This window comes from Lampetra fluviatilis, chromosome 63, assembly GCF_964198595.1.
Source record: "Lampetra fluviatilis chromosome 63, kcLamFluv1.1, whole genome shotgun sequence".
Taxonomy (NCBI): Eukaryota; Metazoa; Chordata; class Hyperoartia; order Petromyzontiformes; family Petromyzontidae; genus Lampetra; species Lampetra fluviatilis.
In genome coordinates this window covers 631379-646694 of record NC_136337.1, presented here as the reverse complement: position 1 = coordinate 646694, position 15316 = coordinate 631379, and the positions used below count along the sequence as shown (strand labels likewise).

General features: G+C 54.7%; 1 protein-coding gene across 3 annotated transcripts in view; it reads left to right on the top strand.

Annotated features, from left to right (window-relative positions):
- TANGO6 (transport and golgi organization 6 homolog) overlaps window positions 1–15316 on the top strand; it is a 229088-nt gene that overhangs the window by 59101 nt on the left and 154671 nt on the right. For all 3 annotated transcript variants that reach the window (XM_078881923.1, XM_078881921.1, XM_078881922.1), the window contains exons 14-15: window positions 10605–10748; window positions 13844–14062. In XM_078881923.1, coding sequence (XP_078738049.1) covers window positions 10605–10748; window positions 13844–14062 — 363 coding nt within the window. The remainder of the gene's footprint in view (window positions 1–10604; window positions 10749–13843; window positions 14063–15316) is intronic.

Sequence of the window (15316 nt, the reverse complement as noted above, 5' to 3'; positions counted from 1 at the left end):
CCTCTGCGGTTGCGGGTCACAGTGCCTCTTGAGCCACCTCCCTGCCACCCCGGGGAGTCGACAGCACGGAGGGCTGGGGGTGAAGGGAGCCGCAGGGGGCAGCAGAGGAGAGAGAGCGACCTCCCATTTAACGAAGGTTCACGGCGGACTTCTGCAGAGAGCCTTGGTGGCCGGAGAAGAGATTGGCGTGGAGGGGAGTGGAGTGAGATGAGAGGGGGAGAGGGATGAGAGTGCGTGGAGGGGAGTGGAGTGAGATGAGAGGGGAGAGGTAGGAGAGTGCGTGGAGTGGAGTGAGATGAGAGGGGAGAGGTAGAAGAGTGCGTGGAGTGGAGTGAGATGAGAGGGGAGAGGTAGGAGAGTGCATGGAGTGGAGTGAGATGAGAGGGGAGAGGTAGGAGAGTGCGTGGAGGGGAGCTGAGTGAGAAGAGAATGGAAATGAACAAAAGCTGTGCCGCTGTTCGTGCCCTCGTAAAAGTCGGACCTCTTCGCCTCCGGAGTTCAGGAGGTTCTCTACGCTGACTCCATCAATCCGGAGACGGATGTCGGCTGCTGACGGACGCGGCGCACGCGGCCGCCTTCGCGCGTCCACCCCTCGTCCACCCCTCGTCCACCCCTCGTCCACCCCTCGTCCACCCCTCGTCCACCCCTCGTCCACCCCTCGCCCACCCCTCATCCCGGTCTCGGCGTCTTTGAGATTTAACGAGACCAAAACGCCGTGAAGTCATTTCGCTCGGGGGGGGGGGGGGGGGGGGGGGGTGTGGGTGTGGGAGACACTGCCGCCGTGCAACGGTCAGCAAGCGATCCAAGAGGTCGCGGGTTCGACTCTGTCCACCGGCGTCGGAGTTGGTACGACCGTACACGTTTCTTAAATACCCCTCACCCCCCCCCGTCACCATGCACTCACAACCAGAAGCTCACGTCCAAGTAAAGGCCGATGAGCCGAGAAACTCTCGTTCAAGGGCAGCTCCCTTCGCCAAGCCGCATTGATCAGGTCAGGCAAACAAATACCGCCCCACCGCTCCCGGCACCTTCACCGGTGTGCGACAGGGCACGCCGGTCCCGCGCGTTGCTCCCCACGCCGCTCTCACACCTTGGGTGCTCCCGGCTGGATGTTCCACACCGGGATCTCGCGTCCGAAGATTTCTTCTCTCTCTTTCTTTATCCCTTTCGTCTCCTTTCCTTATTTTTTTAAACTCTTTTTCTCTTTTTTCATATTTTTTCTATTCCTTTTCTTTTTTTATCTTTTTCTTCTCCTTTTTCTCTTTTCTTTCTCTTTTCTATTTATTTTTCTCTCTTCTCTTTTTCTCTCTTTTTTCTCTTTTCTTTCTATTTTTCTCTTTTTTTCTGTTCTTTTTCCTGTTTTTATTTCACTATTTTTTTTTCTCTCTTATTTGTTTATCTTTATTTTTTTATAATTTTAAACTATTTTTTCTATTTTTTTTTCCCTCTTTTCTTTTTGTTCTCTCTTTCTCTCGATCTTTTTTTCTATCTTTGTTTCTCTTATTTTATCTCTTTTTTTAAAAATATTTTTCTCTCTTTTTCTTTCTCTTTTTTATCTTTTTTCCCCTCTCTTCTCTTTGTTCTCCCTTTTTCTCGATCTTTTTTATATCTTTATTTATTTTTTCATTTTATTTTTTCTCTCTTTTTCTTTCTCTTTTCTCTCTATTTTTTTTCCCCAAACAAGAAAATTGGCTGAGCAAGGTCCGGCCCAAACCCACTGACCCCCCCCCCCCCCCCACACACACACCACTCTAAAACGTGAACGCTTTAACGGGTAAGCATCAGCACGTTGGCGTTCTACTGATTGAGATGAAGCTAAGATGAGAACGGAACCACGCAGAGGAACCAATCTTGAATCTGAATCTTGTATTTGGACTGCAAGAGGAATCCGATGAGTTATGAAGCTCTTTTATCAACAGATGTCCAGGAGGGGCACGGGGTTAAAAACGTTACAATGCCAAGCAGTTACACAAACATGATTGTAGTGCAAAGTACAAGAAAGGTAAACAAACCACACACAAACACAAATACAACAACTAAACCATCCCCATCCTACCAGGCAAAGCCCACTGAGGCATCAACTTATTGTTCACAAGTGACCTGGTCACAAATGACAGCTCAGCAAAGTGGCACCGTCATTTGTACATTTTGATCGCACCCAAAATAATATAAACGAGTCTAAATGAGCGATGTTGATTCTAAATGTGGAGGGAAAAATCGGAGGACCCGGAGAAAAAAATCCACGGGACCACGGGGAGAGAGAGAGAGACACGCAGACTGCAAACATGGCCCAGCACTGAAAGACGACGCTGCATATTACTCGTTTGGGATCGCACTCACGCAGGAGCAGCAGCAGCAGCATGTTCCTCGGTGTACACCGCAAGTGAAGAGTGGGTTGGGGGTGGGTGGGTGGGGGGCGCACCCTCACGATGCCATGAGCCGTTCTCACGAGGTTCCTGCCAGGTTTGGTTGTCGCAGGAGGGCGCGGCGATTGCTGCTGCTGCTGCTACCGCTGTGGGTACGATCTCAGTAGGGTCACTTGTAGGGAATGTTTGAACATTGGGCCAATACCGGGTTACGTTGTATGTTGTTGTGGGTTTTTTTGTTTTCGAAGCTGTGGGAGGGAAACCGGACAACTCGGAGGGAAACCCGTGGAGAACAGGGGGTGGAGAACATAGCCGGGAGTCGAACCCAGGCCCCTTCGCGCCGTGAGGCACGGGGGGGTCACCACTGCGCCCGCGATCCTGCTGTGTTGTTTTATTTCACGAGGCTGCCGCTAACGTGCGCGTGTGTGCGCGCCCTCTTTTTTCTTCGCTCGCAAGACAGCGGAGTATACTTTGGAAAGTTAACACGGAGTTCGAGCTACATGGCGCGCGTACGATTAATTATTTTTGCAAGCCCGAAAATGATGACCCTCAACTGTAGAAGCAGCCGATGTATTTACGTCACGGCGAGACCGCTGAGTTGGGCTGTGGCAGGCGGGGGGTAGCGGTAGCGTGCGTTGGGTCCGCAAACAATCCATCGCTCTGGCTGCCGGATTCTAAGCTCTTTTTTTTCCTCCGAAGTGCCAAGGAATTTTCCCAGCGACTTTGTAACAGCGGCGGGCGAAGAGCGACCGCAGCCACTTTGCCGTGTGCGCACCAACGACGACGACGGAATCATCTTCGGGCCTTTCCTCGAGAAATGCCTCGTGGTTCCCTCGTCCTCAGGTCACCACTGTCATCGGATTCCCCTTGTAGTTTGAATATTGTATTCAGACTACAGGGGGAATCCGATGAGCTAGAGAGCTCTTTTTCACAGATGTCGGGTCACGAGGTTAGAACGTTACAACAACAGGGAGTTACACACACACGATGGAAGTGCAAAGTCCTTGAAAACAAACCCATGCACATACAACAACAAAAAACTAAACCATCCCTAGCGTACCAGGCAAAGCCCACTGAGGAATCTTATTTTTTCAGAAGCGACCTGGCCACCAACGATAGCTCAACAAAGTGGCCCCATAATTTGCGCCTTTATCGCAGCAAAATAATCTCAAAAAACAAAGACATCGGGACCACGGTGCATTTCTTCAGGAAGCACCGATGGATTTCTGCGCAGGGCGCTTTTTACACGATGTTGCCCTCCTGCGCTGTGTGAAGGCTCCTCGGGGTCTCGCGTCCCACATTTTTGCCCTGTCGCGATGGGCGCTTCTCATCATTGACGGACTTCGTTAACGGTTTCACACTTAACAGTATTAAACCGTTCACGAAGGTGACCCCGCCTCCCCCCCTTCGTGGCGGGTCACCGCCGAGGCGGAGGTCCGCTGTGCAGTGGAAGGGGAGCAGCGCTACTGAGTCTCCCACTTAACGAGCCGCTCGTTCCACTCTTCCACTCGTTTCCCAGCTCGCTAATCCCGCCCCCACCCCCCCACGAATCCAGGTGGACTTGGCTGATTGTCGTTGTTGTCTTACTCAGGCGGGCATTAGTCCTGTGTGGAAACGTGCTCATTCCTTTCAAGCTTCCGTTTGGTTAAGGTAAAATTAAGCAAGCAGTTTAACGCGTAGCCTTTTCGCGACCAATATTATCCATAATAGAGGTGTTTTGGGTTAGATCGCGTATAAGTATATAAATGCGTCGTTAAACCCGTCAATGCCCGACACAGCCAATTAGATAGGTTTGTCGCGTAAACGAAACGTGCCAGTTTGTTACGAGTACAGCACACCGCTTGTGTGTTGGAGAGTAAACCCATTTTTACAATTAGAGAGTAAACCCACAATATTTACAATTGTAAATTAGAGAGTAAACCCACGGCACAGCCAATTAGTAAGTTCAGCACGCCGGTGTGTCGGAGAGTAAGCCCACTCGCGGAACACACAAGCGGTGTGTTGAACTAGTCACGAATTGTAAATTATAGAGTAAACCACGTAGGTAAATCACGTAGGTATAAAATAAATTAAATCGCGCCGTTTCGATCGCAACACAAGCAATCATCATCAGGTGGGAAAACCACAGCAAGAAGAGAGAGAGTCAATCATCATCAGGTGGGAAAACCACAGCAAGAAGAGAGGAGAGTCAATCATCATCAGGTGGGAAAACCACAGCAAGAAGAGAGAGAGTCAATCATCATCAGGTGGGAAAACCACAGCAAGAAGAGAGAGAGTCAATCATCATCAGGTGGGAAAACCACAGCAAGAAGAGAGAGAGTCAATCATCAGGTGGGAAAACCACAGCAAGAAGAGAGAGAGTCAATCATCATCAGGTGGGAAAACCACAGCAAGAAGAGAGAGAGTCAATCATCATCAGGTGGGAAAACCACAGCAAGAAGAGAGAGAGTAAAGCCACGAAGCAAACGAGGACATCGAAGAACAAGACGAAGAAGAAGACGACGAAGTTTCAACGGAAGAAAAGAATCGGATCGGCGAGCGCGCCGGCTGACCGCTGTCACAACCGCGGCAACGTCTGTGCGGAGAGAGAGGGAGACGGAATACAGAGAGCCTCTGGCGGAGTGGTGCCGGGGGACGAGCTTCTACTTTAAACACGTCCAGTCACGTTTGAATGGCAGACATTTGTCAAGGCTGTTTGCATACAAAGCAGGAGGGGGGGGGGACCCTGGCGATCGGAAGGGGTGGCGTGGGGGGGGGACCACACCGCGCTGTGTAAACAGGAAACTCTGAATCACAAGCGGACACGCGTCAAAAGGCATCTGCTTAATTTTTGCTCGACGAAAAAATTACTTGGAATACCCCCCGACCCCCCACCAACCCCCCACCATCCCCCCACCACCCCCCCACCAACCCCCCACCATCCCCCCACCACCCCCCCACCAACCCCCCACCATCCCCCCCACCACCCCCGCACCCACCCCCCCAAAACCCCCCCCACCACTCCAACACCCCCCACCATGCCCCCACCACCCCCCACCACTCCTCCACCACCCCAACACCCCGCCACCACCCCCCAACACCCCCAACACCCCCCCACCCCTCAACACCCCCCCCACCACCCCCAACACCCCGTGCGGTAACGGTTTTCTCCGACACGGCGGCGAGCGATTGCGCCGATGCGGCGTTTCAACCGTCGCGCGAAAGGCGCCAGCCGCGTTGGCCGAGGCTCGGCGGCGGCGGCGGCGGCGGCGGCGGATCGACGTCGCGAGAAGCGCGGTGGGATTTTCGAATTTCCAAGCTCGCGGCCAAAGCAGCTCCCGGTGAAGGCGAACGCCAAACTCGCGCCGTCGCCATTTTCCAAATCTTCCCCCCCTCTCCTCCCTCCCTGGCGCTGCCCCTGATTAGGAGGTGGAGAGGGGGGTTGCCACCAGGGCGGTCATTAGGTTCGATCGTTCCGACTTGAAGGGCGCGCTCTCTCTCTCTTGCGCGCGACGCAGGGTGTAACGGCGGCTGTTAAAGATAAAGGCGCGGCCCCCGCGATTTCCCGGCTCGAGCCACCGCTGGCGGAAGGGTCTCTGCGAGAGCGACCTCTGGAGAGCCCGCAAACCCCTCTCTTTCTCTCTCGCTCGCTCGGGACAGATTGGAGCGCGCCAGGCTTTGCCCCGACCACCAGACTCGACCTGCCAAATCGGCCGACTGTGGTGGACCCAGGGCCGGATCAAGGGGCTGCAGCCCAGCGACCTCTGCCAGCTGGAGGGGCCTGTAGAGATGAAGTGAAAAGTTGTTTCAGTTGTGAACGCTGAATTTTATTCGTTGTTATCCTCGTAAAAATTTAATTTAATTTTCTTTCGCTTTGTTTTCCTTTTGAAAATATTACTGGGGGCCTCACAGTACCTGCAGCCCAGGGGCCTACACAATCTGAATCCGGCCCTGAGTGGACCCATCCACACTGCTGGGTGGCAGCTTCCTCCGCGGGGTCTAAATAAATAAATTGCCCGTTATCCTGCTTTTAAGAGCTTCGTAAAAGTGAGAGATACGACAGAGCTAAGGGGGCTTTCAAAGAGACGACCCGTTTCATGGATCTGAAACGCGTGCGTGCATTTGTGTGGTTTTGTTTATTTTATTTTTTGTTAACGATAGCGGGCGCGCTCACTCTCGCCCGGGGCCTGTTGAGCAACGCGGCTCGTTTCAGACCCCGACGGAACAGGCTGCTCACCATGGTCACTGCCGAGGGAGGGAGGTGAGGGAATAAGGGAGGGGAGGTGAGGGAATGAGGGAGGAAGGTGAGGAGGGAGGGAGGGAGGAAGGGAGGGGAGGTGAGGGAGGGAGGTGAGGGAATGAGGGAGGGAGGTGAGGGAGGTAAGGTGAGGGAATTAGGGAGGGAGGGAGGGAGGAGAGGGAGGGAGGGAGGGAGGTGAGAGGATGAGGGAGGGAGGTGAGGGAGGTAAGGTGAGGGAATTAGGGAGGGAGGGAGGTGAGGGGAGTGAGGGAGGTGAGGGAATAAGGGAGGGAGGTGAGGGAATAAGGGAGGGAGGTGAGGTAGGAAGGGAGGGAGGTGAGGGAATGAGGGAAGAAGGAGGTGAGGGAGGTAAGGTGAGGGAATTAGGGAGGGAGGGAGGTGAGGGAGGGAGGGATGTGAGGGAATAAGGGAGGGAGGTGAGGGAGGGAGGTGAGGGAGGGAATAAGGGAGGGAGGTGAGGGAGGGAGGGAGGTGAGGGAGGTGAGGGAATGAGGGAGGGAGGTGAGGGAGGTAAGGTGAGGGAATTAGGGAGGTGAGGGAGGGAGGGAGGAAGGGAGGTGATGGAGGGAGGGAGAGAGGTGAGGGAGGGAGGGAGGTGAGGGAATAAAGGAGGGAGGTAAGGTGAGGGAATTAGGGAGGGAGGGAGGTGAGGGAGGGAGGTGAGGGAGGGGGGGGAGGGAGGTGAGGGAGGGAGGGAGGGAGGTGAGGGAATAAAGGAGGGAGGTAAGGTGAGGGAATTAGGGAGGGAGGGAGGTGAGGGAGGGAGGTGAGGGAGGGGGGGGGAGGGAGGTGAGGGAGGGAGGGACGTGAGGACGAAACGCCTGCTGAGTCCATCGCCTCCTGACCGTGCGTCCGCAGGGCCCCCCCACGGAATAGCAAGTTGTAAAGGGGTGATGTGCAGGAGTGGCGGGGGGGGTAGTGGTGGTGGTGCACGCCGCTGCTCAGTGCGAGCGGAAGGCGCTGTGCTGGAATCTTTCGTGCGCTCGCCGCAATTACAGCGATTGAACTGCTCCCTTGACGGCCTCTGTGGCTTGATGATGGTCGTGCCCTCCCTCACCTGCCTCACCTCCCCTCACCTCCCTCACCTCTCCTCCCCTCGCCTCCCCCGCCTCTCTCTCACTTGCAACCCAATTCAACCCATTGCTTAAATAATAATTATCATGATAATAAGAAGAAAAATATGCAACTGGTGCACAATTTTTTTTTATTTGCTAAGCCATTTGTCGGCATCCGCTGCTGGATGAAGTAGCCCCCCTCCCCATGGCGTGTCGGCGGCCATGGGGATTGTTTGACCTTACCGCACCACGCTGGTCATTGCGGTGTTAGCGAGGGGTTGTGGGGTCAGCCGGGACCGTAACATCCACATCGTGTAAATTGCGGCGTTGTTTTCAGCCTTTGATTAAGAAGAACAAAATCGGGGCACGGGAGGTTGGGTTGCACGTGGTGGAACGTGTCGAGTGGTCCGCGCGCTTGCCCTACCAGCCCGGCTACCCGGGTTCGATTCCCGCTCGCGACCAGCAAGAGTGGCGACCGTCCGAACCGTTCCCGGACCTCCCCTCGGCCTACTCGGCCTCGAACGAACACGTGGCGGGCGCGCGTGCAGCGTGCGACGTGAGCGCTGGGTAGGCAAAGGTGGGCCGGGCGTGGCGCCGTTTGCCCATCCTTCCTCCCCCGTCGTAGGCCGCGGCCCAGCCTTCATCGGTGCCGCTCGCTCTCACGGCGCTTGCCCCGGCGGTCCGTTAAAGGCTACGGGCGGGGGGTGGTAGTGGTGGGTCTCTGACCCGCGCGAGCGGACGAACGTGGCACGGCACGGCCCGGTTTGGGGGCCACGTGCGCTGCGAAGGGAGCAGTCCGACCGGCGCACAGATGCGCGACCACCGGGCGGCGTTAATTATTACCGAGAGCCGCAAAATCATCAACGACTTCAAAGCGAGGAGTTTTTATTCACACACTCCCTGTGACCGCGGTTGTTTTTATTTATTTATGGGAGGTGAACCCCCCGCCGCCCTCCCCCCCCCTTCGTGGCGGGTCACCGCCGAGGAGGAGGAGGTCCGCTGAGCAGCAAAAGGGGAGCAGCGCTAATGAGTCTCCCACTTAACGTGCCGTTCTGCTCTTCCACTCGTTTCCCAGCTCGCCAATCCCCCCCCCACGAATCCAGGTGGACTTGGCTGATTGTCGTTGTTGTTGTTATCTAACTCAGACAGGCATTAGTCCTGTGTGGAAACGTGCCCATTCCTTTCAAGCTTCCATTTGGTTAAGGTAAGACGAAGCAAGCAGTTTAATGCGTAGGCTTTTCGCGACCAATATCCATTTTTCGATTTAAAGCTTTCGTGACTGCAGGGATTAATCTTCTTGGTTCTTTCGGTAAAGTCACGTAGAAGGGAAGTAATAAAATAATAAAAATAAAACATTTTATTATACGTGACTTTACCGAAAGAACCAAGAAGAATATTATCCATATCAAGTCGTTGGGTTAGATCACGTATAAGTATATAAATGCGTCGTTAAACCCGTCAACGCCCGACAGCCAATTAGTGAGGTTTGTTGCGTAAACAAAACGTGCCAATTTGTTAGTAGTACAGCACACCGCTTGTGTGTTGGAGAGTAAACCCACAATATTTACAATTGTAAATTAGAGAGTAAACCCACGACACAGCCAATTAGTAAGTTGAACTAGTCACGAATTGGCACGTTTGGCTTCCGTGACTCAACCTTGCTGATTGGCTGTGTCGGGTGGTGGTGGCAGGTTTAATGACACATTTATATTGACTCGATCTCACCCAAGCAACCTTTGTTGTGGAAAAGTTTCCGGAATGACCATTGCCCGCTCGTGGTGGCGAAATATTAACTACCTCGCCTGGTATACAGGAGGTCGTGGGTTCGATCCCGACCCTGACGCCTGCTGTATATTTGGAGTCTGCGTGTCTTTCTCAATCATCATCACGGTGGCTATGAGATGTTAACTACCTCGCCTGGTATGCAGGAGGTTGTGGGTTCGATCCCGACCCTGACGCCTGCTGTATGTTTGGAGTTTGCGGTGTCTTTCTCTCTCATCATCATCACTGTGGCTATGAGATGTTAACTACCTCGCCTGGTATGCAGGAGGTTGTGGGTTCGTTCCCAACCCTGACGCTTGCTGTATATTTGGAGTTTGCGTGTCTCTCTCTCATCATCATGACTGTGGCTATGAGATGTTAACTACCTCGCCTGGTATACAGGAGGTCGTGGGTTCGATCCCGACCCTGACGCCTGCTGTATTTTTTGAGTTTGCGGTGTCTTTCTCCCTGTGGTCACGTGGATTTCTGTTCGGGTCCTCCACATCACGCGGTTAAGAGATGTTCGTGAAAAAGAGCTGCTATGGCTCAGTGGGCCTTACCCTGGTACAATAAACAAATTTATAGTTTAGAATCGTTTAGATCTACAGCTCAACACCTTCACCTCCTCCCCACCTCTTTTACGTCCGTACTGGACAAAAACAACACGGCGCCTACTTGCACCCGCGCCTCTTGCTCTCACCCGTTATGTCTGCACTTTTTCTGTTGTTGTTGATGATGATGTTCTGATGTGATGGTTGCAATCGGTGTCTCTGAGGAGCAGGGGGTGGGGAGGAGTGGGAGGAAGGAGGAGGAGGAGAGGGGGGAGGAGGAGGAGGGGGAGGGAGGGTGGAGGGAGGAGGGGTGGAGGAGAAGGCGAGGGGGGAGGAGGGGGATGTGGGGGAGGAGGGGGATGTGGGGGAGGAGGAGGGGGCAAGGAGGAGGAGCGGGAGGAGGAGTGGGGGGGAGTAGGAGGAAGGGAGGAGGAGGTGGGGGGGGGGAGTAGGGGGTGGAGGGGGAGGAACGTCAAAGCCAGGAGGTGGAGATGTCCGGGTCTTTAACGAGGTGGTGTTTATCCTCAAACGAGGACGATTGTGATGCGAGTCGTCAACGCCTCGCCCGGGGCCAACCACCGAGCGTGAACACGTGACCGATGACCGCCCTCCCCCCCACCCCCCTCGTCAGGTGGTGGAGTTTGTTCGCGTCACGCTGGAGAGGGCCACCGCCCGGCGAGGTGGTGGAGGTGGGCACGGGGAGGAGCGCCGCCTGGAAGCAGAGTCCCTGCGCCTGGCCATGGGACTGGCGGCCGCCACGCTCGGCGGAGCCGAGGTGACGAATCCCCCCCCGAAAACCCCCCCACCCCCCCCCCCATTCCACCCCCCCCCACCCCAACTGCGCGTGCTGCTGGCTCCCTGCCCTCGGTCCGATTCCAAGTTAACCACCTCGCCCGGTCTGCAGGAGGTCGTGGGTTTGATGCCGACCCTGACGCCCGCTGTATAGTTTTGCGTGCCTCTCGCCCGTGTTCGCGTGGAATTTTCCCCGGGTCCTCCCGGTTTTTCCCTCCGCATTTTGGAATCGACGTCGCCCGTTTAGCACGCGATGGCGAGCCACTTCGTTGAGCGAGCATTTGTGGCGACCAGTTCGCTTCTGAAAAAAATAGCTTCACAGCAGCTCAGCGGGGCCTTCACCTGGTAAAATAAAAAAAATAGTTTAGTTAAAGTCGGTTATAGTTAGTAAGCCTTGCACGGACTGCAGAGCGAGCGGACTGCAGAGCGAGCGTCCCCGACTCGCAATGCGGGATTCGGCTTGACGTTCGCTACCACCCTACGATACTATCGAGTCAGTAGATACTACTAGAGAGTCAGTAGATACTACTGTAGAGTCAGTAGATGCTACGATCGAGTCAGAAGATATTACTATAGAGTCAGTAGATACTACTGTAGAGTCAGTAGATACTACTGTAGAGTCAGTAGATACTACTGTAGAGTCAGTAGATACTACTGTAGAGTCAGTAGATACTACTGTAGTGTCAGTAGATACTACTATAGAGTCAGTAGATACTAATATAGAGTCAGTAGATACTACTAGAGAGTCAGTAGATACTACTGTAGAGTCAGTAGATACTACTGTAGTGTCAGTAGATACTACTGTAGAGTCAGTAGATACTACTGTAGTGTCAGTATATACTACTATAGAGTCAGTAGATACTACTATAGAGTCAGTGGATACTACTGTAGAGTCAGTAGATACTACTATAGAGTCAGTAGATACTACAGAGTCAGTAGATGCTACTATAGAGTCAGTAGATACTACTGTAGTGTCAGTAGATACTACTATAGAGTCAGTAGATACTACTGTAGTGTCAGTAGATACTACTGTAGTGTCAGTAGATACTACTATAGAGTCAGTAGATACTACTATAGAGTCAGTAGATACTCAGAGTCAGTAGATACTACTGTAGAGTCAGTAAATACTACTGTAGAGTCAGTAGATACTACTGTAGTGTCAGTAGATACCACTATAGAGTCAGTAGATACTACTGTAGAGTCAGTAGATACTACTATAGAGTCAGTAGATACTACTATAGAGTCAGTAGATACTCATATAGAGTCAGTAGATACTACTGTAGAGTCAGTAAATACTACTGTAGAGTCAGTAGATACTACTGTAGTGTCAGTAGATACCACTATAGAGTCAGTAGATACTACTGTAGAGTCAGTAGATACTACTATAGAGTCAGTAGATACTACTATAGAGTCAGTAGATACTACAAAATATTCAGTTGATACTACTATAGATTAACGTAACGCCGGGCTTTTATAAAGGTAAAATCTTGACTTTAAGGTGCCATTGTTCCACACGCCCCCCCATAAACGGCAACGCCCCGCTTGGCCCCAGCGCGGGTACACGGCAGCGGCCGATGGGCGCGGGGGGCGTAGTGCCAAGCCGCGTCGGGGGAATTTATCGCCAACTCAACCCGCCCCTATTTACAGTCCCCCATGTTCGATCCGCTGCTGGATGGATGAAGGCCTCCCCAACCACCGTCGTTGTTTGACCGCACACTTCACCGCGCCGTGTTTGCCGAACGGGAGATGGGCGCCTAGGACTCGGACTTGCTCAGATGTCGCACTCGCCGCTGATGTTGGCCGTGGTCCGGAGAAACGGGACGCGGCTCACCCGAGTTTGTAGGTGCGGCGCGCTGACCCCTGGCGCCTGCAGCTCTCCCCCCGTTATCTGGAGCTACGCAGCTCCTCCTGTTATCTAGAAGCCACTGGGAGCTTTGCACTTTTAAATAATATAAATTGAAAGCTAATTTCTTTAGAACTTGCTTTATACATTCAGATTGTTGTCTCCCCCCCCCCCCCCCAGCACTTCCGAGTAGCACGATCGGCTACGTACGGTGCAAAAGAAGTTCGACATACATACACAGACTTAACACAGAGACCCATAGACTCGCACTGAGACCCGTAGACTCACACAGAGACCCATAGACTCACACAGAGACCCATAGACTCACGCAGAGACCCATAGACTCACACAGAGACCCATAGAATCACACAGACCCATAGACTCACACAGAGACCCATATACTCACATAGAGACCCATAGACTCACACAGAGACCCAAAGACTCACACAGAGACTCGTAAACTCGCACAGAGTCCCATAGACTCACGCAGAGACCCGTAGACTCACACAGAGACACATATACTCACAGAGACCCATCGACTTACACAGAGACCCATCGACTTACACAGAGACCCATCGACTCACACAGACCCATAGACTCACACAGAGACCCATAGACTCACACAGAGACACAGACTCACACAGAGACCCATAGACTCACACAGAGACCCATAGACTCACACAGAGACCCGTAGACTCACACAGACCCATAGACTCACACAGAGACCCATCAACTCACACAGAGACCCATCGACTCACAGAGACCCATCGACTCACACAGAGACCGATCAACTCGCACAGAGACCCATAGTTTGTTGTCCTTTCCCCGCACCTCTGATAAAAGCTGTTGGCTACGTACGGTGAGAAAGAAGGTCAAAATGCGTACACACATGCATGATCGGCGACTGACCCTGATGGTAACAACGGCCGTTGGTCACCCGGGGAAATCGTCGCCGAGTGCCGTGACTCTCGCTCCGGAGAGTGCCGCTCCGCTCGTGAGCGTTTGGCTTCTCGCGCGAGAGGACTCCGAACGCGTACGACGTTGTAACGCCCGGAAGCTCTCGCACGGGCAGATTCTGGAAATTCTACTGCCGACTCTTAGCCACCTCGCAGGCCAAGCCTCCCCAACGGCCTGCATTCCCGGCCAGTCTCACATCTCGGTACTAACCAGGCTCCAACGCCTGCTCAGATTCCGACCGGATCAGGCGCTTCTCTCCGATGCCTGTGCGTCCGCAGTTAAGTCCGGCTGACCGGGCGGCCCAGGCAACCCTGCTGGGTCCCCTCGAGAGGATCGTGAACTCTGACCCCGATCCCGACCTCCGCGACCTGGCCTCTGACCTCCGCATCGCCATAGCGACGTACGGAGCTGTCTGCGGCGACAATTTGGCAGAGGCAGCGCGGGCGACCATCGGCCGGAAAGCGGAGGAATCGGGAGACCAAACACGGTCCGGAGAGGTGAGTGGAGGGGGAGGTGAGCGCAGGGGGAGGTGAGCGGAGGGGGGAGGGGAGCGGAGGGGGGAGGGGAGCGGAGGTGGGAGGGGAGCGGAGGGGGGAGGTGAGCGGAGGGGGGAGGTGAGCGGAGGGGGGAGGTGAGCGGAGGGGGGAGGTGAGCGGAGGGGGGAGGGGAGCGGAGGGGGGAGGTGAGCGGAGGGGGAGGTGAGCGGAGGGGGGAGGTGAGCGGAGGGGGGAGGGGAGCGGAGGGGGAGGGAGGGGTGAGCGGAGGGGGAGGTGAGCGGAGGGGGGAGGGGAGCGGAGGGGGGAGGTGAGCGGAGGGGGGAGGGGAGCGGAGGGGGGAGGGGAGCGGAGGGGGGAGGGGAGCGGAGGGGGGAGGGGAGCGGAGGGGGGAGGTGAGCGGAGGGGGGAGGTGAGCGGAGGGGGGAGGGGAGCGGAGGGGGGAGGTGAGCGGAGGGGGGAGGGGAGCGGAGGGGGGAGGGGAGCGGAGGGGGGAGGGGAGCGGAGGGGGGAGGGGAGCGGAGGGGGGAGGGGAGCGGAGGGGGAGGGGAGCGGAGGGGGAGGTGAGCGGAGGGGGAGGTGAGCGGAGGGGGGAGGTGAGCGGAGGGGGAGGTGAGCGGAGGGGGGAGGGGAGCGGAGGGGGGAGGGGAGCGGAGGGGGGAGGGGAGCGGAGGGGGGGGCTCGAGCCGAGCGGCCGCCCTGGTTAATGCCGAGTGTGCACGAAGCGTGGCTGTGCGCCGGCTGCTCGACAGCTTGATGCCGACGGTCCCGCAACATCAGTCGACAAGCGCAGGCCATGTCGGGTCCCGACGTCACGGGCCAAATTGGGGAAAATGTTAAGAGTCGCTTGCCTTTAATTTCTTAATTGGGTAAAAGTCCAGCGGAGCACCACCCTCTACTGGCGGACTTTATTCATCTGTAGGGCATAGCGCCTGCCTTCGCGCTGTAAGAAAAGAGTAATTTTGAAATATTCTAAATTGTTGTTATGATTATCAGAACATCCCCTTGCTCAAGAAAGATTTGGTAATTCTGATTCTGAGTCAGAATCCACATTCCTATGACGGCCTCCATTCCGCAACCACTGATGATGATTTTTCCGCTGTTGTTGATTTACTGCTGCTGCTGCTTCTTCTGATGATTGTGGTGATGATGGTGTTGGTGGTGGCTGATGATGATGGTGGTTGGTGGTGGTGGGGATGATGATGATGTGGTGGTGATGATGATAATGATGGTGGTGGTGGTGATGATGATGGTGGT